Source organism: Arachis ipaensis, chromosome B5 (assembly GCF_059453495.1).
Source record: "Arachis ipaensis isolate K30076 ecotype BB chromosome B5, ASM5945349v1, whole genome shotgun sequence".
Classification (NCBI taxonomy): domain Eukaryota; kingdom Viridiplantae; phylum Streptophyta; class Magnoliopsida; order Fabales; family Fabaceae; genus Arachis; species Arachis ipaensis.
Genome location: NC_142440.1, coordinates 103,097,028 through 103,121,796, shown reverse-complemented (window position 1 = coordinate 103,121,796; position 24,769 = coordinate 103,097,028). Strand labels below are relative to the sequence as shown.

The 24,769-nt window shown below is 38.0% G+C and overlaps 1 protein-coding gene and 1 pseudogene across 3 annotated transcripts; one reads left to right on the top strand and one right to left on the bottom strand.

The window, feature by feature from the left end:
* The first annotated feature begins 907 nt into the window (after positions 1-907).
* LOC107643743 (UDP-glycosyltransferase 89A2) lies at positions 908-24,019 on the top strand. 2 transcript variants are annotated; one of them, XM_088488920.1, is made up of 2 exons: positions 908-2,395; positions 23,362-24,019. In XM_088488920.1, the coding sequence occupies exons 1-2, from the start codon at positions 1,017-1,019 to the stop codon at positions 23,519-23,521; spliced, it is 1,539 nt and encodes a 512-aa protein (XP_088345046.1). In that variant the 5' UTR covers positions 908-1,016; the 3' UTR covers positions 23,522-24,019. The 2 variants fall into 2 exon arrangements, with proteins under 2 accessions (XP_088345046.1, XP_016202959.1); XM_016347473.3 differs by lacking the exon at positions 23,362-24,019 and adding an exon at positions 12,978-13,312 and having other exon boundaries at positions 909-2,395.
* Positions 3,248-6,376, bottom strand: LOC148565206 (uncharacterized; annotated as a pseudogene). The gene is made up of 5 exons (XR_015883741.1): positions 4,721-6,376; positions 4,242-4,462; positions 4,030-4,141; positions 3,824-3,928; positions 3,248-3,402 (listed from the first exon to the last, which is right to left on the bottom strand). The product of XR_015883741.1 is annotated as an uncharacterized LOC148565206 (transcript).
* Positions 24,020-24,769: the final 750 nt, after the last annotated feature.

Sequence of the window (24,769 nt, the reverse complement as noted above, 5' to 3'; positions counted from 1 at the left end):
ATTTGATGCAGGAAACAACCACTCAAATCAAAAAGATTCGCGAGAAGATTCAGACAGTACAGAGTCAACATGTTAGCAAAATCATTATATTTTTAATTTGTGTATTTTTTTAAATTTATATTAAAATATTCATATTTAATTTATTTAATTTTACTATTATATTATCAATTTATATACTTAAATGAGATTATAAAATTTAAATGAAATTATAAAATTTTTGTTAGTATTATCGTTTTAATTATTAATGTATATCTTAGATTTATATTTTATAAAAAATTGATTATTTTGATTGAATTATGATTAAGCATTAATTTTTTAATCAATAAATTAATAACTAAAACGATTTGATATCGGTTTAATTTTTAAAACCATAGTATATTTATAACAAGAATGCATATATGTATATAGTTTAGGAATGAACATATAAAGATGACAAAAATGGAAAAGCACCACAGCAAATAACTAGATTTTAGTATTTTAAAGGACAAAGAATAGGATAGGATGCTAGTATGCTACTATCTGTTGCTGCGTAGGATGCTACTATCTCTTGCTTCAACCACCAAAAAACACGTGACCATGAAAATGTTTATGCTAGCACAGTAGCACCCAACTTTTTCTAGCATTATAGAGTACAGAATTTCCCGATTTAAAGGTTTATTAAAAAATAATTGCTATAGTATCTAAAAATATTTATTTAATTTATTAAAAAAAATTAAAATTAATAAATAATTCTTAAAATATAAAAATAAATAATTATTAAATATTTAAAATTTATTATAAATTCCTAACAAATAAATTAAATAAAAATTATACACTAAATATAAACATTATAATATTATTGATTACCTATACTTTTCTTATCGAGTGCATCACACATTAATAAATGATAGTGAAATCATACAAGCAATAACATTAAACGATGAAAGAATGTAAAAATACATTTGAAACTGTTTTTAAGAAGCCAACATTGGCATCACCCTGTCAAAAGAAAAATCATTGGCATCACCGACGCTACCATGTCCAAGCCTCACATCCTGGTGTTCCCATACCCTGCTCAAGGCCACATGCTCCCGCTCCTAGACCTCACCCACAAACTAGCACTATACGGTCTCACCATCACCATAATAATCACACCAAACAATCTCCCAACCCTCGAACCCCTCTTAACAACCCACACAACAACCATCCATACACTTACGCTCCCTTTCCCTTCTCACCCCAACCTCCCCGCGGGTGCAGAAAACGTCCGTGAGGTTGGTAACACTGGAAACTACCCCTTCATCAACGCCCTCTCTAAACTCCAAACCCCAATCATCCAGTGGTTTAGATCCCAAATCAACCCCCCTTTGGCTCTCATCTCTGATTTCTTCCTTGGATGGACTCAACAACTCGCTGACAAAATCGGTATCAAGAGAATTGCATTCTTCTCCTCCGGCGCCTTCCTCACCGCCGTCTCCCACCACTGCTGGCGGAACCTCCTTCCCCTTCCGCCGCAAACCACAGAGTTTGAGTTCCCTGGCCTCCCCGGAACACCATCGTTTCCGCGGGAGCATCTTCCTTCCATTTTCCTCCGATACAAGGATTCTGACCCGGACGCCGAGCTGGTCAAAGAGGGATTCGCATTTGCGAATCCCACAAGCTGGGCATCGGTGTTCAACACGTTCCAGGCCTTGGAAGAACCATATTTGAACCATCTTCGAGCTGACTTAAAACCCCGAAGGGTCCTTGCTGTCGGCCCGTTGGGTTTCAATCGGGCCGACCAGAGCCTGAACGAAAAAGGACATGACACTTTGCTGAGGTGGTTGAATAAGTGGGAGGAGGGTGCAGTTTTGTATGTCTGCTTTGGGAGTCAGAAAGTGTTAACAAAGCAACAAATGGAAGGGCTTGCTTTAGGATTGGAAAGATCGATGATTCCATTCGTTTGGGTCGTGAAGGAAGGGTGCGGACCCGTACCAGATGGGTTTGCTGAACGGGTTTCGGGTCGTGGTCTTGTGGTGAGGAGCTGGGCTCCGCAGGTGGCGATTTTGGGCCACCGGGCCGTGGGCGGGTTCTTGAGCCACTGTGGGTGGAACTCGGTGCTGGAGGCTGTGACGGCGGGAGTCATGATTCTTGGGTGGCCCATGGAGGCTGACCAGTTCGTGAACGCCAGGCTATTGGTGAAAGACATGGGGGTGGGAGTGACGGTGTGCGAGGGGGCCAGTTTGACACCCGATCCGGATGAGTTGGGCCGGGCCATTGCAGGCACGATGGGGCCGGAAAACCCACGGAGGAGGAAGGCAAAGTGGTTGAGGGAGGAAGCCGCGAAGGCTGTTGGAAATGGTGGGCAGTCCTCTAAGGAGTTGGATGAACTCGTGGAGCTCTTGGTGCTGCTCAGTGTAAAGGAGGAAGGATGCTGGTATGTATGGCATCACATTGCATTATAGTATTTATAGTAAAATTCAACCTGGTTCTTCTCTATTTTTTTAATTTTGTTCAAAAAATTAGTTAAATAATAATAAAGATTAATTTTATAGGAGTTTTATTTGTAATTTGTGAAGATTTAAACTCTCATAAACTATTAATAAGTTTATTTTTTAAAAATTCCTTCACCAATGATGATTAAGTAGAGACATTAAAGTCCATTGCTGAAAAAGATATAGCGAAAAAAAAAATATTTGTAGTACGAAAATATTTTAAAGGAAAAAATAACATTGAACAAGAAATAAAATAAAATAATATCAATGTTGATGATATTTGCATTGGTGACTATTCTATACCCGGTATCCAGGTTCTTTTGCACAGTAAACGACGAACCTGGTTACCCGGGCTTGGGTCACCACCATGGCCCCAGGCCAAGTAATCGCAAACCGGTGTAGGAATTCTTAGTCTAACATCCAAATTTAAATACCTCCTTTATCCTATCTTGGCCAACAACATAAGATAACAACTACACATTATTTAAACCAAGGTTTTGAAAACCGGACCGATCATCAAATTACTCTAATCACTAGTTTACTGGTTTATTGGTCCAACCGGTATAACCAGTAGTTTAACTGCAAAAACCATTTTAGAATAGAATAATAAATAAATTATGAATAAACATTCTAAAATATAATTATAGTCTAATATATATCTTAAAATATCTTCGAAATTTAAAACACTATATAAAATATCATCAACCAAATTCATATGATCTTATCAAAATATAAACTCAAAAGTTAAATAGTAATAAACATATCTAAATATTAAATCCCAACATCATGATTTATCAATCATCAAAATCTGCAAGAACTTGTTGCAAATTTGCTTCAGTGGGATCATCTTCACCTTCATTTCCACCCTCTTGAGCAGAAGAATCAAGAGATGCAACATAAAGACCACTACTACCACCACCACTTTGATATAAATCAGCATCAATATCACCTAATAAAATACACATATTATCATTATATTATAAACTAAAAATATTCTAATAAATCATTAGAAAATAAACTATAATACTTACGCAATAAGTCATCTAAATTACTAGAAAGATCAGGCTTTGTCTGCAACCTCTTCCGTCACCCAAAAGTCAACTAAATTGATGCTTTTATAATCAATTGGATTATATTGTATCTTTTGTTTTCTTTTTTCTTTTTCCTTCCTAAAAAGTTAAATAAAATATATGAATAATTGATAATTTACAAATTTGTATGATGAAGATTACATATGAAATAATATAATATTGCATGAAACATATATTACCTAGATTTAAGATGCAAATTATAAGTAACATAAATAATATCATTTAGTCTATCATGCTCCATTCTATTTCTTCTTTTTATATGAATCTGGTAAAAAAGACTCCAATTTCTCTCACACCTAGAAGAAGCAGATGCTTGGCTAAGAATGCGAATAACTATCTTTTGTAAACATGGAGCAGAACTACCAAATAACCTCCACCATTCATCTACCAATTATAAAACGATAACATATTAGAAGTTATCAATTAAGAACATAAAAGCATAAAATAAGTTACTATTACTTAAACAAATATTCAAATATTCTTACCAGGCTTAAGTTTAGATGCAGCTAGAATAGCTTCTCGTCTAAAAGAGTTTTCCTTCCGATCTTTATATAAATATATTTCTTTTATTACCTCAACTGAATCCAAATTGTTACACTTGCAATAAGGTAACAAGATCAAGCAAATCTCGCATAACATTAGGTGCTTCTTTATAATTTTTATTAAAAAAGAATGCAGGATTCAGGAAGTAAGCTGCCGCATGAAGATCTTTCTTCAAACGCTTGTCCCATCTTGAGTTGATAATATCTGTGTACGGTTGATATGCAGTCTTGTTTTGCTTAAACATCTTTTTAATTGCATCTTCTGCCTTTAGCATTCCTTAATAAACATATCCCAAAGATGGTTTGTTATCAGCATCCACAATCCTCAGCAATTTAATCAGAGGCCCCACAAGTTTACATGCAGTAAAGCAATCATCTCAAAATTTGCTATCCAAAATAATAGCACTCATAACTCTATTAGTAGAAATCTTTTCTAATTTGTGACTAGTAAAGAATGAATCTACAATCAATGCTTACGAATCCGTTTTACGCTCAAAGATGCTCTTCGATGTGATAAACACGATTGCAAAATGGGTTGCACCAAAACGTACAATTTCTCTCCAATTAGGTCTTTTTCTAAGCTAAGATAAGAAAATCATATGATTGTACACAAATACTGTGATCTTTGAAGCACATGTTGCAAGGTTAGAAATATGCGCCATGCTGCTTATATCTTTTAAAATAAGATTAAGGCAATGAGTAGCACATGGTGACCAATAGATATTATCATATTTCTGATTGATAAGCCTACCAGCAGCAACATAATTGGCCGCATTGTCAGTCACAACATGCAAAATATCATTATGGCCAATCCATTCAATCACCTCAGAAAACAAACTGTACAAGTGTGAAGCATTTTTTATGATACTAGAAGCATCTATTGATTTCACAAAGCACAAACCTTTAGAACAATACACCAGGAAATTAATTAACGTTCTTTGTCTTTGATTTGTCCAACCATCAGCCATGAGGGTACATCCAGTTTCTCTCCATGCACTCCTATAACTATCAACTAGCATTTGACATTCTCTTTTACGATAAGCTAACAAGTGAACCCTTAACTTATCATAAGAAGGACCCTTGTAACCAGGTCCAATACCAGCAACACCATCTAGCATATCTTGGAAAAATGGTGACATCACAACATTAAATTTAACTTTACAATCCAAAAGCCACCAAGCAAACCATTTATCAACCTCGTGTATCGCCTCTTTATTTTGCAAAACACTTTTAAGACTTGGTTGAGCTCCTGGAGTTGTTCTTGGTACAAACATAGGAAGAATGACTTTGACTTTCTTTTTTGCATCGCCTCCAACCACTTGCTGACTCGAAGTATGCTGCTGTTCTTCTTGAGCTGTTGCTTCATCAATTGCATCCTCTACCTCATCACCGCCTTTTTCACTAAAACTTACTTTTCATTTGTTTTTGTTGGTCTGAATTTCTTTCAATAAATTTTTCATCTATTTTTCCACATCATATGGAACTTTAGGACATTTTTCACGTCTCCAATAATCTTTGCTAGATCTTTCTTCATCCTGTGAATTTCGCCTCCATTGAAAACTTGTAGATAAAATAAACATTGATATTGTGGTTTTTCATTCACTATTTGTAGAGCAACATACTTCCAAGCTAAATCTGTTCTTCCGTGTAAATTAGAAGAACCTTGTGACTGACTATCGTTAGTACTAGGGGATTAGAATTAGCAACATCATTCGAAATAGCAGGATTGGCAGGCAAATTATTATTCACAGATGCATTATTATCAACAATTGCTTCTTGATTAATACTCTTATCCATAACTGAAATTAATAAAATAAATACGACATTAAAAATAGCCGCAGCACAATGAGAAATAAAAAAATCATCAACAAGACCATATTTAAATTTCGCTTACAGCATTCAGCAACAAACAAACCAAAATATTAACCAATAATCACAAAATACTAAACCTTCACCTAGCAATTACAAACAAAGGCAGTAATTACAAACATTAGCACATTATAAAATATTCTAAAATACTAAACCTTCACCCAGCAAAACCAGCAATTACAAAAAAAGCCATCAGTAAATTTGAACAAAAAAATTAAGAGCCATTAGCAACTAGTAATTACAAAACAGAGCCATCAGTAAATTTCCAGCAATTACAAAACAGTAAAACACTAAAACAGACTAATAGAGCCATCGAGCCATTAGTAAATTTGAAAAAAAATTTTACAGCCATCACCAACCAGTAAATACAAGACAGATCCATCAGCAACAGGCAGTTACAAAACATTACAAGAAAAATAGAAAAAAATTGAACAACAATTTCATAACTTCAAACAAAGTAGAAGACCAAACATTCAAAAATTAAAAGGAAGAAGTGAAAGCAAAGAATTGAAAGCAGGACCACTAACCTTCGACAGAGACACGGACGACAACCAGCGAGATGAGGCGATAGGCGAGACAACGGTAAGAGGCGCACCGACGACGAGCTGCTCTAAGCCACGAACAGAGAAGCCAGCGAAGATGAAGATGACGTGCTGAGCTACCTCGTTTCCGGACATAGGGAAGAGGAAGAAGAAGTGGCATTGAGGACCTAGGGACGGCGGTGGTGTTGAGGACCTTGGAACGGCGGCAGCAATGAAGGGCTAGGGTTTTGCTTTGTTTCGGAGGTCTCTAGGGAGTGCACGAATGATTGGGGGGAAAAGGAGGAGGGGTTGGTTCACGAATGGTTCTGGCTTTTTTTTATATAGATAAATAAAACGGTGTCATTTTATTCGAACTAGCAGGTTACCGGTCCGGTACAACTGGCCAGTTCTCGGCTGGTTCGGTAGTTTTGAAGTGGTTCTCTCTCTAGCGGTTATAGGCAGCAGACCAGACCGCTTTTATCGCCGGTTCCAGTTGAACCGATTCGACCAGCTAGTCCGGTCCGATTTTCAGAACCATGATATAAACAGAACTAAAGGCTCCCTCAGGTATGTGACTAATCCCCTCCTATACCTCTCAGATCTATTCCGACTTGAGCATCAGAGTGTCTTTGTAGGTATCGCCCCCCACCGATCCAAGAGTCTGACATGTCATCATCAAGACCGCTAGTATCTGATCCCTCTCACAACCTGTACGAGTGACATCTTGTACATTGGTGCCATCTATGGGGACCAGCCATGTCTTGACAGCATGGTGGAGGAATTCGAGGAGCGATCCTTAAGTCATCACCATGAACCAGACCCACCAAACCTAACATACAAGCCATAAAGCAATACTCCCCTGCCAACCCACAGGAAGGTAACTAGTGCAGTACAAGTACGAGAAAACGGGATTCCCAAAAATATCGACGGCTTGAGAGAAAAGGCGATCCAGATAATTCAAGAGCTGTTTGGGAGGGTACAGACCCTAGAGGGCCAAAATGTTTCCAAAGAGCGATACTAGCTAGAACATACAAGTCAAACGACCTCTAAGAGTCGATCACGGCGAGATACCCGAAACAAGAAATCCCCTGATCAGTATCATAGTAAACGCCAAAATCGTAGCATCTCCCACGAACCAGAATGCCAACGAAGTGATAAAGATAGAAGGAACCGCCAAGATCCCAAAGGACAAAAAGCGAGTACATCATAATAGGAGCCACCCCGTTCTCTGAAAGAATCCTAAAAGCCAAGCTACCAAAAGGTTTTGACAAACCGACCGATATGAAATACAATAGTATCAAAGACCCCTAGGAACACCTAATGACTTTCGAAGCTAGGATGAACCTGGAAGGAGCCGCCAACACAGTTCGAAGCAGAGAATTCCTGGTTTAACGCCCTGCCGAACGACTCGATCGCCGTTTTTGACGATATCTCCAGGAAGTTTATGGCACAATTTACTACTAGAATTGCCAAAGCTAAGCACTCGATCATCCTGCTCGGAGTCACCCAACGACAAGACGAACCCACGAGAAAGTACCTCGACAGGTTCAATGACGGTGCCTAACGGTCGACAGGCTCACGGACTCCCTGGCCAGCCTTTATCTGACTAACGGACTCATGAATGAAGAATTTTGGAAGCACTTAACCACCAAATCAGTGTGGACAATGCATGAAATTCAGAACGTGGCAAGGGAGTACATAAACAATGAAGAGGTCAGCCAAGTCGTGGCCGCCAATAGGCACCACCTTGGCAAGACGGTGCCACAAAGCAAACCCTTCCCAAAGAAACCCCCAAATGAGTACTTAAAACCCGCCCCCACCAACCGACCACCCAGAGTGGGAAAATTCACAAACTACACACCCCTACCAGCCCTGATTACAGAAATCTATCACCAGATAGCAGAGCGAGACATCCTCCTGAAGGCACGACAATTGAAGGAATGAACAGGCGACAACAAAAGCCTATATTGCGACTATCACAGGAGATACGACCACAAGACTCAAGACTGCTTCGACCATAAAGATGCCCTAGAACAAGCCATCCGAGACAGCAAACTTCCTGATTTTGCCAAGATCATCCGGGAACCCCGAAAAGTCGAACGTGAAAGATCACCAGAGCGAGAAGGGTGAAATCCTAGAATGATGAGACAAGCGCACTAGGAAAGCCCAGAAACTGACCCGACTATAATAGTGAATGTGATTACGGGAAAAGATGCACCGAAAAAATCCAAGTCAAAGCTGAAAAAAGATCTTCAAGTACTAGCCGTGAAAGACAAAACACGACCCCCTGTCTGTCAGTAAAGGTCAGAATCGGATTAGTAAAACGAATACTAGTAGACACCAGAGTTAATTCAAACATCCTTTTTAGAATAGCCTTCGACAAACTCGGACTCCGAAATGAAAACCTACAAAGCCACCGCAACAGAGTCACTGAACAAATCTTGTCCAAAAGATGACTTCCCTTTTGCCAAACATTGATGGAGTAGTAGATGCTGCCTTGGGAGACTAGTACCTCAGCTTTATGGACATGTGCTCTGGGTACAATCAGATACCAATGCACCGACCAGACGAGAAGAAAACCGCGTTCATAACCCCCGAAGACACATACTGCTATACAGCCATGCCCTTTAAACTGAAAAATTTTGAGGCTACCTACCAGCGGCTCGTCACCAAGATCTTTAAAGATCTCTCGGGGACCAAATTGGAGGTCTACATTGACGACATGATAGCCAAAACTCAAACTAGAGAGGAAGTCATTAAGGACCTAAAGCTTATATTGGGTGCATTAAGGAAGCAAGAAATGCGTCTCAACCTGACAAAGTGCACCTTTAGCATGGAGGTCGGGAAGTTCCTGGGTTTCATGATCACACAACGAGGAGTAGAGATAAACCCAAAAAAGTTTAAGGCCATCCTTGAGATGAGCAGCCCTGTAAACCTCAAGGACGTCTAAAGACTAACAGGACAACTCAGTGCTCTCTCATGCTTCCTCGGAGCCTCGGCCCAAAAAGCCATCCATTTCTTCAAACTCATGAAAAAGGGCACATTGTTCATATGTGAAATGCGAAGAGGCTTTTCAGCACTTCAAAAGAATACTAGCAAAGCCCCCATACTCTCAAGACCAAGAATGGGAGAGACTTTTTACCTCTACATTTTTATAATGGAGGAAGCGATAGCAGCAGCTCTCATCCAAGAAGACGAGCAAAGGACACAAATCCCTGTATACTTCATAAGTAAGGTTTCTCCAAAACGTTGAGATGCGATACTCCAGATTTGAGAAACTCGCCTTCGTACTATTCACGACGTCCTGATGCCTTTGGCAGTACTTCTCCAGATATTTATGAGTGAAGAGGAATAAGAAATTAAAATTCATTATAGGGGAAGTGAAAATAATTAGAATACGCATTAAAACACTAATCTTAGAGGTTTTAGCCCAAAATTGGGCCATCGGGCTAAATCGAGAGATACATGGCTGAGGAGAAGAGAGGAAGAAGAGAGAAAACCCTGAACCCCTTGTGATCTTCAAAGCTCCATAACTACTAGAGCTTTAATCACCATACCATTTGCGGCCACGCGAAGCCTATCTCGCCATCTTCAATTCTATCTAAACATTTTAGTAAGCACTTCCTTCACCAATCTCCAGTTTTGGTTTTGGTGTGAAAATCACGTTATTAGCTTGTGTGTTCATGAAACTTGGTGATTCATGTGTTTAGGGGGAGCTCTAACTTAAGTTCTAGCTAAGTTTCATCACTAAATTCAGTGGGTAAAGGTAAGAACTACTCTCCCTATGTATATATGAACTTTTATGAAGCCCTAGTTATTGAGTATTGTGTATATTATGTGAAATTAGTGTAGATTAAGTATTGGAGGTATTGAATTGATTGTTGGTGGTGCTTGAGCTTGGCGGAGGTAAAATTGGAATTTGGACTTAGTGGATTTCAAGATTTGAAGGTTGATTTTGGCTTCCTAAGAGGTACGATTTAAGTTTTATTTAAATATCATGTAATGTGATATGAAGTCCTAGGCTAGATTCCCTTAAGAATATGATTAAATTGCATGATTGGTTGAAATTAAAATGTTGTAATTGTTGAGTTGTTGGATTTGATTGTGAATAGTGACTGGTGGTTTATGAGTTATTGATGAAAATTGATGAAATTGATGAGTTGACGAATTCGAATGTGAGAATATGATGTGAAATTTGGTTGGGTTAGTAGTTATTGAATAATGATGGAGATTGTTGGAATGAATGATTAGGTTTGTGATTGAGTTGGAGATTGTGGAATTTATTGTTGAAGAAATGAGGCTTTGATAATTTTATAATTGGAAGTTAAATTGCTAGCTGATGAATGGTTAGGGAGGCTGTTGAATGATGATATGTATGTTAAAACTATGTAGGAATTGCTTTTGTATGGTTTTGGTTTATTTTAGGACAATGAGTTGATGAGGTTTGAGGAAATTGGAAAATTCTATTTTTGGGTAAAAATGAATTTTGACCAAATTCGGTGGGCCGTAACTCAGTCCTCGGAGTTGAGAATTCAATAAAACTAGATTTTTTTGAAAATTTATTTAAAAATCTTTCCAACGGTTCAAGAATGATTGAAAAATGAATTTTGTATAAAAAGTTATACAAGTTTGAAAATTGGGCTGGAAAATTAAATTCTATGGCATATCAGCTTTTGAAAACCTGGTATGCATGCGTATGCAAAAAACACTCATGCGTACGTGAGCATTTAGCTCGGCTAAGTGCTCTCACATACGCGAATGTGGCTCACATACACGACCATGTCTTTTGACACTGAAGCATATGCGAAGGTGGTCTGCATACGCGAGATTTTCAAGTTTACACTCATGCGTACGTAAAATGTGCATACATGCACAATCACCCCTGTTTTACTGAAACGTGAATTTTTAAGTTCTCAACCATTCTTCGCGCCTTCTAAACCTCTGTAAACCCTGTTATGAGTCTAGAGCCAATATAATAGAGGGTAGAGGAGTTAAGAATGAGAATGTATGAGTTGAGTTAGTGAATTGAAGAACGATGGATTAAATGTAATGATGATGATTGATTATGATTAAGTATGATAAGAATGGTTATGATAATGGGGAAAGATGATGGTTGATTTTGATTGAGGATGACGAACATGATCATCATGATGAGGAAAGATGATGATTGATTCGATTAAGGAAGATGAGAATGATTATGATAATAAAAGATGACGATCATTGATTATGAATATGACTATGAATGAAGTGAAATAAGATTGAGTACAAGTTTGATAATGAGTGATGGGGAGTAGGAAGCCTGATTTTGGTAAATTGATGATGGATTGGAGAGGTTGAGGATTCCCTTCGGATTATACGTTATATACAATAAATGAAGATTTTGATGAGATTAAGATTGAGAAGTGTGTCGGGCACTATATTCCAAGAATGTGACAGGCACTATATCCCTGAATGAATAGGCGAGTTGAGGTTGAGGATTCCCTCTCTCGTGTTGTCATTATAATTGAGATTTGGATTGATGTGGTAAGGACGGTGGCTTTATCCCGCTCACGTATAGGCAAGTTAAGATTGAGGATTCTCTCTCTTGTTGTGATAGACAAGCTGAGGTTGAGGATTCCCTTTCTTGTTGCAGTGGGCCGCCAAGGTTGAGAATTTCCTCTCTTGTTACATCAGGGAATTGAATAGAGAAGGTTAAGAATTTTTTTCGATTCAATTTCTGGCTGTGGTATGAACGAGTGAGGTTTAGGATTCCCCATCATTACATCACAGTCTCTCTCTAAATGGGAGGTTAAGGATTCCCTCTTGGAAAGTTGAGGATTCCTTCGTGTTGAGAGACGATATCCGGGTTAGCTACCAAGTGTGTCGAGTTTTGGCTATATAACTGACAGATGAGCTCATTAGCCATAGGGCAGACATGCATCATTTGCACTTAATTGCTTTGTTTGGGTTTGCTATAGTTTTGGCTTGTTAATTTGTGCATATTAAATGACTTTGTGCTAATTGCTTTAGTTGACTATACTTGTGGTTTATTTGTTTATCTTGCTTGTGTTTGCATATCTGAGAAGTCCCTCATGCTAGTGTCGGTTGACGCTGAGGGCTGTCCTTGGTGATATGAAATGGTGAAATGAATGAATAATAAAGATAAATATTGAATGAGATAATTTGAGCTCTCTGGGTAGATACAGTAGAGTGATTCCACTTGCTTTGCGTGGAAATTTGATGTATTGAGATATGATCAATGAGTTCAAACGATCTGAAGGTTGTTCTGGTTGAAGTTGGTGAGTTGTGAAAATAAAGAAGAAAGTGAATTAGAGTAGAATCCCTTCAGATAGTTGCCTAATCATGGATTAGTGAGAATCTAGGATGGAAAGATTGTTATGTGGATGTTTAAGATTACTTAGTGAGTTTTCGTTACCTTATATTGTATTTACTTGGCATTTTTATTGTATTGGAAACACATGGGTCAGGGGTTCTCATTCTGTATATATCTATTTTTTTCAGATGCAGGTCTTAATACTCCACAGTGATTTGGAGTTTGTTTGGAAGATGGCGAAGTGATCTTGAGCTCTGTTTATATTTTGTTGTTGATTTTTCTCTTTCTTTATTCTGAAAAATTTTATGATATATATGTATTTCATTTTGAAAACTTGCCTATAGAAGCCTTGATGTAATTATTGGGAGAGATAGAAAATATTGTTGTCAACTGCTTTCATCATTGTAATCCTAGTCAACTGCTTTCAGACACTGCGTGTGTGTATTATGCTAGCAGTTTTCATTTAAATCCTTTCAAGATTCTCGTTTAATAATTTATTTTAACTATATACATGTATTATAAATCTTCCTTGAGTCGTGCCACCTTATTATCATTAACTTATGACTTGAGCATAAGGATTTGAATATTAGGGCATTTTCCGTCGCTAACCTAATTTGAATTTTACAATATTATGTGACAAATTTAGGAGAAACTACTTGCTCGCTAAAAATAAAAACTTTAGTGACACATTAGCTAGGAAATTGTCCATCACAAAATGCATTTCAAGTATTTGTGATGAATTATCTAGGAACATTGTTCCTTACTATTTCGCACAAAGTTTATTTAGCGACGAACTAGTGTGTGAATTGTTTCTCTCTGATTTATATCAAACATTTGCGACGGAACAGTGACAACAATATCCCTCACTAATTTACTTTTATTCTATTGAACTCCTAAGTAACTGATTTACTAGAACATTGTCACTCACTAATTAATTTGTGACAAATTAGCGAGAATTTTCCTGCTCTTTTTTTAGCTACAAAACTCAATTTGTGAGAAACAAACTTACTCGTGAATCTCTCGCTAATCAGTTGGTTTTCTTAAGTTTGGATATTTTGTTACTGTTCATTAATTTTGTCATTTGTATGCCATTGATTCCTCGCTAGTTAGTGACAGAAGTGACTGATGATACATCATCTTAAGCAATTTTTAAGGTTCTTTTTCATTTATTTTCTTAGGTTTTAATCAAATTTCTTATGTTTTCTAATGAAATTTCATAAATAATCAAACATTTGGAGTTGGATAGTGTTTTTGTATTTTCAGGAGTTTTTGGCTACAAAATAAGCAAAAAATAAAGTTTTTTACAAGGAAAACACAACTATAATTTAAGGGTAGTAAAACCGTACCCTAAGTAGGAAAACCGTGCCCAAAAGGGAGAAAACTGGAGCACAAACACACAAGCCCAGCGTGCATGTCTAGAAGCCCAGCATACAAGATCTCAACGCTGACCTCTTCATACTCAGGTGATCATAACTTGAGCTAAAGAGGTCCAAATGAGACAGTTCTAATTGCGTTAAAAAGCTAACATTCAGAGCTTCAAAATGATATATATATATATAGTGGACGTTTAGTTTGAACCACACACTACCATCATTTTTTGGACGTGAAAAATAGCACCCATACTTCACCATGCACGCCCGGGGGCCAAGGCCCCACGCCTGGTGGTCCCTCTCTCCAAACATGCATGCCTAGCGTACCTTACTAGAAGTCTGGCAGATAGCTCTCTTGATAGTGTAATTGGGACACACTCCCAAAGTCCTCTATACAAGCCAAGCGTAAAGACACTTTCCAAACTCCCAAGATGTAACAATTAAGGCACAGTCTCAATCATACACATCATTAGAAGCCTTAATCACATCCAAAAGATTCAAGATTTCAGAAGATTAGTTATTAATTCTTTCTAGAAACATAAAATATTTGGTTGTTAGGATTTGTTTCAAGATTAGATTTGGATTATTGTTTTGATTCAAATTTGAAGTCATTAGTTAGTTATCTTATCTCTTTCCGAAAGATGAGATTAGGATACTTTGAATTTGAATTCTAGAATTAGGATATAAATAAGTGAACTTTGTTCACAGAGGAAGACATCTCGGTTCTTCAGCATAGTTTCTTCTTGTTTTCTTTCATTCCTCCATAGGTAACTAATCCTCTGTCAAAAGGGTTAGGAGCACTGTTTATGTTTTCTATGGATTATTAATCTAAGTTTATTCTATTTTGAAGTCTTGCATTGATCTATTTCATGATTGAGTTATTTGTTCTTCGTTCCGATTAGTGGTCTCGAAAGGTATGTCAATCCCTTTTGAATTCTTTTATTATAATTAGAAAATTTAATACTTGAATTAAAGCTCGAAAACTCTTTCACATGACTGTTTGAATTTGGGTTGGAATAGTGGTTCAATTAGTGTGCAACACATATATAATTTTCAATCACTCTAATTTTGAATAAGTGAAATTCAGATTAGAACAACTTTTGAAAATTGTGTTTTCTTCTAAGGTTTAACTGGATAGGACTAGCTTGAATAAGTAACATATAATTCGACCTAAGCACTACTTTTAAATCTTATTAGAAACTAAATAAGGTTTTATGCTTAACCTCTTTAATTAATTAACTGACAATTGGTTAATTAAAGAGAAACTGAACAACCAAGGAATTGAAAATCAGTTACTAAAGATTTGTTATGAAGGATCTTTGCATACTTCAAAATAAGTAACCAAGATTTGGTTTTTCTAAGTGCATAAACATCTCCAAAGCCCTTAACTCTCACCATCATTCTCTTCTCTCAATCAACATCTAGGTTCACTGTCTGTAAAGTATTCAAGCACTAAAGGTTCCAAGCAAGATACAAATTTTGCCCTCATCAATCCATGTTATTTTAATCTAATTAGGTATTTAATATGATATTTGCTTTCTCAATCCTCTAATCTTCGTGGGAACGATATCCAGTCACTGTAGTATTACTTGCACGATCTGGTATACTTGTCGGTATCTGTGAGCTTTAATTTTCGCTCATCAGTGATAAAAAATATTTCTCACAAAAGTCCATCGCTAATTTTGTCAAATTCTTGTAGCGATCTTTGGTGGGTGGTGCTATCAAAATAGGAAAAATTGATCGGCCACATTTCGATTCATGCATGTGACTAATGGTATATAACTCTGTGATTAGTATTTATTGCAATAGAAAAAATACAGATCACTACTCTAATCCTTCATTTTCTAGTGATACTGCTAAGTTTGAACTTTGAAGAAATTTTTGGAAATAATTTCAGGATGTTGTTGTTAATCGTTTTTGTTGGCTGTGGGATGTTGTTCTCTCATTGAAGGCACACAAAAAATTTCTTACAAAATGGGTAAACTTTATACTCAGTGAGTGAAGAGGACCTAAATATTACTAGCTTTTTTACTATGGAGTTCAAAATTCAAATGTTTATATATGAGCATGAATGCATGAATGTTTACTATTATTCCATAAACTTGAAGCTAGATTTTTTTTTATGAAGGTTAGAAAATCTTTTAGGCTAACTAACGAAGGTCAAAAGAAGTTCTCATATGGGGAACTTATGAATATGATAACTACAGACGCCAATGCACTATAGGTTCGTTCATTGCTTAAGCTAAGAGTCATGAGTTTCCACGAAAGCATGTTGTCATAGAGACAGATTTATTTATTACCTTAACTACTTATGCAAAGTTCCCCAATGTATGTTCCATTGGTGCTTCTAGCCAAAAATGTCTTTCACCTATGTCTTGACATCAAGTATTCATCAAGTTATAGAATATTAGAGTTTAATCTAAGACTGACTGGTGGGGTTTGACATCATATTCCAACAAGGAGGATAGCAGAGATTCCCATATAGTCACAAGATAGTAGAAAGGGTCTTATCTTTTACGGTGCTCAAACCAATCCAAATCCTCGGGTGTGAAGGTTTTATTCCTCACATCAAAGGCATAATGAATGGCCACTGAAAATTTCCCAACACTTTAGTAGTTCAAACTAAGAATGACATCTCATTCTTAATAATATTGATAGAAAAAGCAAGCTAATAATAATGTTTAATTTCTCAATATACTTGTATCTGTATTATACATATTTAATATAAATTGCAATCTTTTTCTTACCCTTTGAGGCATAGTCAATGTTCTGATGGCTTAAATTTCATTGTTGTTATTCATATATGAAGAAGAGTATTTTAAGAAACAAATTAGATGCCCACTCTCTCCTATCCCCTTTATATATAATAGATAGTAGATTAAGGTCAAAGTTGATGAATTTCATTTACAAGATGCAAAATGATTCATAGTTTATAATTTAGGATTAGTAAGAATTGTGTGTTTGTTATGTTTTCCATTCTACAATAATGACTTATTGGTAGCGCAAAATTGTGATCTCAACACTTCTTCACAACTCCGCGTAACTAACCAGCAAGTGCACTGGGTCGTCCAAGTAATAAACCTTACGTGAGTAAGCGTCGATCCCAGGAAGATTGTCGGCTTGAAGCAAGCTATGGTCATCCTTGTAAATCTCAGTCAGGCGGATTCAAATGGTTATGAGGTTTTGATAATTAAAATATAAATAAAATATAAAATAAGATAGAAATACTTACGTAATTCATTGGTGGGAATTTCAGATAAGCATCTGGAGATGCTTTGTTGCTTTTAAACTTCTGCTTTCCTATTGCCTTCTTCCAACCATGCGTTACCTCCTTCCATGGCAAGCTGTATGATCCTCTCGAATGAAAACAAATCCATATGCGCTGTCACCGCACGACTAATCATCTGTCGGTTCCGCTAGCGTCGGAATAGAACCATTGTCCTTTTGCACACTGTGACTGCGCCCAACATTCGCAGGTTTGAAGCTCGTCACAGTCATCCCTTCCCAGATCCTACTTAGAATACCACAGACAAGGTTTAGACTTTCCGGATCTCAGGAATGCTGCCAATGGTTCTAGCCTATACCACGAAGGTTTTAATCTCAGATTCAGATGCTCTGTTGTCAGGAGAGACGATGTGAATCGTTGATTAGGGACCCAAGAGAATATACTCCGGCTGTCGTCCAATGACTATGTTGAACATCATGTAGACCGCTTTGTGGTTGTCAGGCACACGATCTTGGCTAAGCGAGTAACGAAGATTGGGTGATTGTCACGGGTCACCCCTTCATTCTGACTTAACTGAATTAAGTTTGAGAATATATCTTGGAGAAGAAGTAAGCGTGAATTGAATAGAAAAATAGTAGTAATTGCATTAATTCATGAAGAACAGCAGAGCTCCACACCTTAATCTATGGGTGTAGAAACTCCACCGTAGAAAATACATAAGTGAAAAGTCTAGGAATGGCCGTGAGGCCAGCCTCCAAACGTGTACAATGGTCTATGATCGCATAAGATTGATCAAAAGATGGTCAAAAGACATTCCAAAGATGTAAAATAAATCTCTAAAAGTAGTTTTTATACTAGACTAGCAACCTAGGGTTACAGAAAATGAGTAACTAAGTGCAAATAGTGCAGAAATCTACTTCTGGGACCCACTTGGTGTGTGCTTGGGCTGAGCATTGAGCTTTACACGTGCATAGGCTGTTCCTGGAGTTAAACGCCAGCTTTGGTGCCAGTTTGGGCGTTTTACGCCAGAATTATTAGGCAGAATTTGAACGCCAGTTTGGGCCATCAAATCTCGAACAAAGTATAGACTATTATATATTCTTGGAAAGCCCAGGATGTCTACTTTCCAACGCAATTGAGAGCGCACAAATTGGCTTTCTGTAGCTCCAGAAATTCCACTTCGAGTGCAGGAGGGTCAGAATCCAACAGCATCTGCAGTCCTTTTTCAGCCTCTGAATAAGATTTTTGCTCAGGTCCCTCAATTTCAGCCAGAAAATACCTGAAATCATAGAAAAATACACAAACTCATAGTAAAGTCCAAAAATGTGATTTTTGCATAAAAACTAATAAAAATATAATAAAAACTAACTAAAACATACTAAAAACTATGTAAAAACAATGCCAAAAGGGTATAAATTATCCGCTCATCACAACACCAAACTTAAATTGTTGCTTGTCCCCAAGCAACTAAAAACATGATAGGATAAAAAGAAGAGAATATACAATGAATTTTAAAAATATCAATGAAGATTAGTCTCAATTAGATGAGCGGAACTTGTAGCTTTTTGCTTTTGAACAGTTTTGGCATCTCACTTTATCCTTTGAAGTTCAGAATGATTGGCATCTATAGGAACTCAGAATTCAGATAGTGTTATTAATTCTCCTAGTTCAGTATGTTGATTCTTGAACACAGCTACTTTATGAGTCTTGGCCGTGACCCTAAGCATTTTGTTTTCCAGTATTACCACCGGATACATAAATGCCACAAACACATCACTGGGTGAACCTTTTCAGATTGTGACTCAGCTTTGCTAAAGTCCCTAGTTAGAGGTGTCCAGAGCTCTTAAGCACACTCTTTTTTCTTTGGACCACGACTTTAACCGCTCAGTCTCAAGCTTTTCACTTGACACCTTCACGCCACAAGCACATGGTTAGGGACAATTTGATTTAGCTGCTTAGGCCAGGATTTTATTCCTTTGGGCCCTCCTATCCATTAATGCTCAAAGCCTTGGATCCTTTTTACCCTTGCCTTTTGGTTTAAAGGGCTATTGGCTTTTTCTGCTTGCTTTTTCTTTTTCTTTCTCTTTTTCTTTTTTTTTTCCGCAAGCTTTGTCTTTCACTGCTTTTTCTTGCTTCAAGAATCAATTTTATGATTTTTCAGATCATCAATAACATTTTTCCTTTTTCATTATTCTTTCAAGAGCCAACAATTTTAACATTCATAAACAACAAATTCAAAAATATGCACTGTTCAAGCATTCATTCAGAAAACAAAAAGTATTGCCACCACATAAAAATAATTAAGCTAACTTCAAGATAAAATTCGAAACCATGCACTTCTTGTTCTTTTGCAATTAAAAACATTTTTCATTTAAGAAAGGTGATGGATTCATAGGACATTCATAGATTTAAGACATAGACACTAGACACTAATGATCATGTAATAAAGACACAAACATAGATAAAATATAAAGCATAAGAAACAAAAAATAGAAAATAAGAACAAGGAAATTAAAGAACGGGTCTACCTCAGTGATGGCGGCTAGTTCTTCCTCTTTAAGATCTTATGGAGTGCTTGAGCTCCTCTATGTCTCTTCCTTGCCTTTGTTGCTCCTCCCTCATGTCTCTTTGGTCCTCTCTAATTTCATGGAGGAGGATGGAATGTTCTTGGTGCTCCATTTTTAGTTGTCCCATGTTGGAACTCAATTCTCCTAAGGAGGTGTTGATTTGCTCCCAATAGTTTTGTGGAGAAAAGTGCATCCCTTGAGGTATCTCAGGGATTTCATGATGAGGAATTTCCTCATGCTCTTATTGAGGTCCATGAGTGGGCTATCTTATTTGCTCCATCATTTTCTTAGTGATGGGCTTGTCCTCTTCAATGAGGGTGTCTTCCTCTATGACAATTCCAGCTGAATTGTAGAGGTGACAAATGAGATGAGGGAAGGCTAACCTTGCCAAAGTGGAGGGCTTGTCCGCCACCTTATAGAGTTCTAGGGATATGATCTCATGAACTTCTACTTCCTCTCCATTCATGATTCTATAGATCATGATAGCCCGGTCTACAGTAACTTCAGACCGGTTGCTAGTAGGAATAATAGAGCGTTGGATGAACTCCAACCATTTCCTAGCCACGGGTTTGAGGTCAAGCCTTCTTAGTTGAACCGGCCTGCCTCTTGAGTCTCTCTTCCATTGAACTCCTTCCACACAGATGTCCATGAGGACTTGGTCCAACCTTTGATCAAAGTTGGCCCTTCTAGTGAAAGGGTGAGGATCTCCTTGCATCATTGGCAAGTTGAATGCTAGCCTCACATTTTCCGGACTGAAATCCAAATAGTTCCCCCGAACCATTGTGAGCCAATTCTTTGGGTTCAGGTTCACACTTTGGTCATGGTTCTTAGTGATCCATGCATTAGTATAGAACTCTTGAACCATTAAGATCTCGACTTGTTGAATGGGGTTAGTGATAATTTTCCAACCTCTTCTTCGAACTTCATATCGGATCTCCGGATATTCACTCTTTTTGAGCTTGAAGAGGACCTTGGGGATCACCTTTTTCTTGGCCACAACTTCATAGAAGTGGTCTTAATGGACGTTTGAGATGAATCTCTCCATCTCCCATGACTCAGATGTGGAAGCAATTGCCTTCCCTTTCCTCTTTCTAGAGGTTTTTCTAGCCTTAGGTGCCATTAAATGGTTATGGAAAAATAAAAAGCTTAGCTTTTCCCACACCAAACTTAGAAGATTTGCTCGTCCTCGAGCAAAAGAAGAAAGAAAGGAGTAGAAGAAGAAGAAATGGAGGAGATGGGGGGTAGTGAAGGTTTCGGCCAAGGGGGGTAGTAGTGTGTATATTGTGTGGAATTGAAGGTAGTGAGGAGGGGTATTTATAGGGTAGGAGAGAGAGGGAATTCGGTCATGAAGGGGCGGGTTTGGGAGGAAAATGGTTTGAATTTGAATGGTGAGGTAGGTGGGGTTTAATGATGGATGGATGTGAGTGGTGAAGAGAGTATGGAGAAGAGGGTAAGATTTGATAGGTGAAGGATGTTTGGGGAAGAGGTATTGAGGTGATTGGTCAAGGGTGTATGGGGAAGAGTGTTATGGAAAGGTGTGAAGAGGAGAGAAGAAGAGGTGGGGTAGGTGGGGATCCTGTGGGGTCCACAGATCCTAAGGTGTCAAGGAATTTGAGTCCCTGCACCATTCTGGCATTCAAATGCTCATTCTGTGCCAAATCTGGCATTTAACACCAGCTCTGCTACCTTTCCTGGCGTTAAACGCAAATTCTGCTACCTTTCATGGCGTTAAACGCCACTCTGCTGCCCATTTCTAGCGTTAAACGCCAGCCAGATGCTAGACAGCCCTTTCTGGCATTAAACGCCCAGAGTGCTGCCCATTCTGGCATTTAACGCCCAGAATGCTGCCAGGTTAGGCGTTAAATGCCCAATTTGCTATCCTTACTGGCATTTAAACGCCAGTAAGTCTGTCCTCTAGGGTGTGCAGTTTTTGATGCTATTTTTAATTCTGTTTTTTATTTTTCAGTTGTTTTTGTGACTTTACATGATCATCAACCTAAAGAAAACATAAAATAACAATGAAAAATAAGTATATAAATATAATTAAATAACATTAGGTTGCCTCCCAACAAGCGCTTCTTTAATGTCAATAGCTTGACAGTGAGCTCTTAGAGAGCTTCACAGAGATTCAGAGCTTAGTGGTGGCCTCCCAACACCAAACTTAGAAGTTGAGTATGGGAGCTTTGTTTGACTCTGTATTGAGAGAAGCTTTTTATGCTTCCTCTCCATGGTTGCAGAAGAAGATCCTTGAGCTTTAAACACAAGGTAGTCCTCTTTCAATTGAAGGACTAGATTTCCTCTGTCCACATCAATCACAGCTCTTGCTGTGGCTAGGAAGGGTCTTTCTAGGATGATGGATTCATCCTCATCCTTCCCTGTGTCTAGGATTATGAAATCAGTAGGGATGTACAGGCCTTCAGCCTTCACTAAGACATCCTCTACAAGTTCATATGCCTGTTTGCTTGAATTGTCTGCCATCTCTAGTGAGATTCTTGTAGCTTACACCTCAAAGATCCTTAGTTTCTCCATTACAGAGAGGGGCATGAGGTTTATTCCTGACCCCAGGTCACACAGGGCCTTTTCAAAGGTCATGGTACCTATAGTACAAGGTATTAAGAACTTTCCAAGATCCTGTTTTTTCTGAGGTAATTTCAGTTGAACTAGATCATTCAGTTCATTGATGAGCAATGGGGGGCTCATCCTCCCAAGTCTCATTACCAAATAACTTGGCATTCATCTTCATGATTGCTCCTAGATATTGAGCAACTTGCTCTTTAACAATATCTTCATCCTCTTCAGAGGAAGAATACTCATCAGAGCTCATGAATGGCAATAGTAAGTTCAGTGGGATCTCTATGGTCTCCATATGAGCCTCAGATTCCTTTGGTTCCTCATTAGGGAACTCCTTAGTGGCTAGTGGACGTCCATTGAGGTCTTTCTCACTGGAAATCACTGCCTTTCCTTCCTCACTAGGTTTGGCCATGTTGGTTATATTTATGGCCTTGCACTCTCTCTTTGGATTCTCTTCTGTATTACTTGGGAGAGTACTAGGAGGGAGTTCAGTAACTCTTTTACTCAGCTGACCCACTTGTGCCTCCAAATTTCTAATGGAGGACTTTGCTTCAGTCATGAAACTGAGAGTGGTCTTAGATAGATCAGAGACTACAGTTGCTAAGTCAGAGTGGATCTGCTTAGAATTCTCTGTCTGTTGCTGAGAAGATGATGGAAAAGGTTTGTTATTGCCAAACTGTGCTCTTTGATGAGCGGATAATTTATACGCTTTTTGGCATTATTTTTACATAGTTTTTAGTATGATTTGATTAGTTTTTAATATATTTTTATTAGTTTTTAAATAAAATTCACATTTCTGGATTTTACTATGAGTTTGTGTGTTTTTCTGTGATTTCAGGTATTTTCTGGCTGAAATTGAGGGACTTGAGCAAAAATCAGATTCAGAGGTTGAAGAAGGACTGCAGATGCTGTTGGATTTTGACCTCCCTGCACTCAAAGTAAATTTTCTGGAGCTACAGGAGTCCAAATGGCACGCTCTCAATTGCGTTGGAAAGTAAACATCCAGGGCTTTCCAGAAATATATAATAGTCCATACTTTGCCCGAGTTTAGATGACGCGAACTGGCGTTCAATGCCAGCTCTCAGACCTATTCTGGAGTTAAACACCAGAAACAGGTTGCAAAGCAGAGTTAAACGCCAGAAATAGGTTACAAACTGGCGTTTAACTCCAAGGAAGACCTCTGCATATGAAAGCTTCAATGCTCAGCCCAAGCACACACCAAGTGGGCCCGAAAGTGGATTTCTGCATCATTTACTCATTTCTGTAACCCTAGTAACTAGTTTAGTATAAATAGAACTTTTTACTATCATGTTAAAAGGGGGATCTTTGATTAGTTTTATGCTATCTTAGACCTTTATGGAGGCTAGCCATTCGGTCATGCTTGGACCTTGTTCTTATGTATTTTCAACGGTAGAGTTTCTACACACCATAGATTAAGGTGTGGAGCTCTGCTATTCCTCATGAAATAATGCAAAGTACTATTTTTTTCTATTCAATTCAAGCCTATTTCTTCTTTAAGATATTCATTCGCACACAAGAACATGATGAATGTGATGATTATGTGACGCTCATCATCATTCTCACTTATGAATGCGTGCCTGACAAATAGTTCCGTTATACATGAAAGCAAGCTTGAATGCATATCTCTTAGCCTTCTGATCATGAGATCAGAGTCTTCGTGGTATAGGCCAGAACTATTGGCGGCCATTCTTGAGGTCCGGAAAGTCTAAACCTTGTCTGTGGTATTCCGAGTAGGATCCGGGAAGGGATGGCTGTGACAAGCTTCAAACTCGCGAGTGCTGGGCGTAGTGACAGACGCAAAAGGATTACTGAATCCTATTCCAGTATGATCGAGAACCGACAGATGAATAGCCATGCAGTGACAGCGCATCTTGGACCATTTTCACTGAGAGGATGGGAAGTAGCCACTGACAACAGTGATGCCCTACACAAAGCTTGCCATAGAAAGGAGTGGGAATGATTGGATGAAGACAGCAGGAAAGCAGAGGTTCAGGAGGAACGAAAGCATCTCTATACGCTTATCTGAAATTCTCACCAATGAGTTACATAAGTATCTCTATCCCATTTTACGTTTTATTTATATTTTAATTATTAAAACTCTATAACCATTTGAATCCGCCTAACTGAGATTTACAAGGTGACAATAGCTTTCTTCAAGCCGACAATCTCCGTGGGATCGACCCTTACTCACGTAAGGTTTATTACTCATCTTTAGATCATATTGA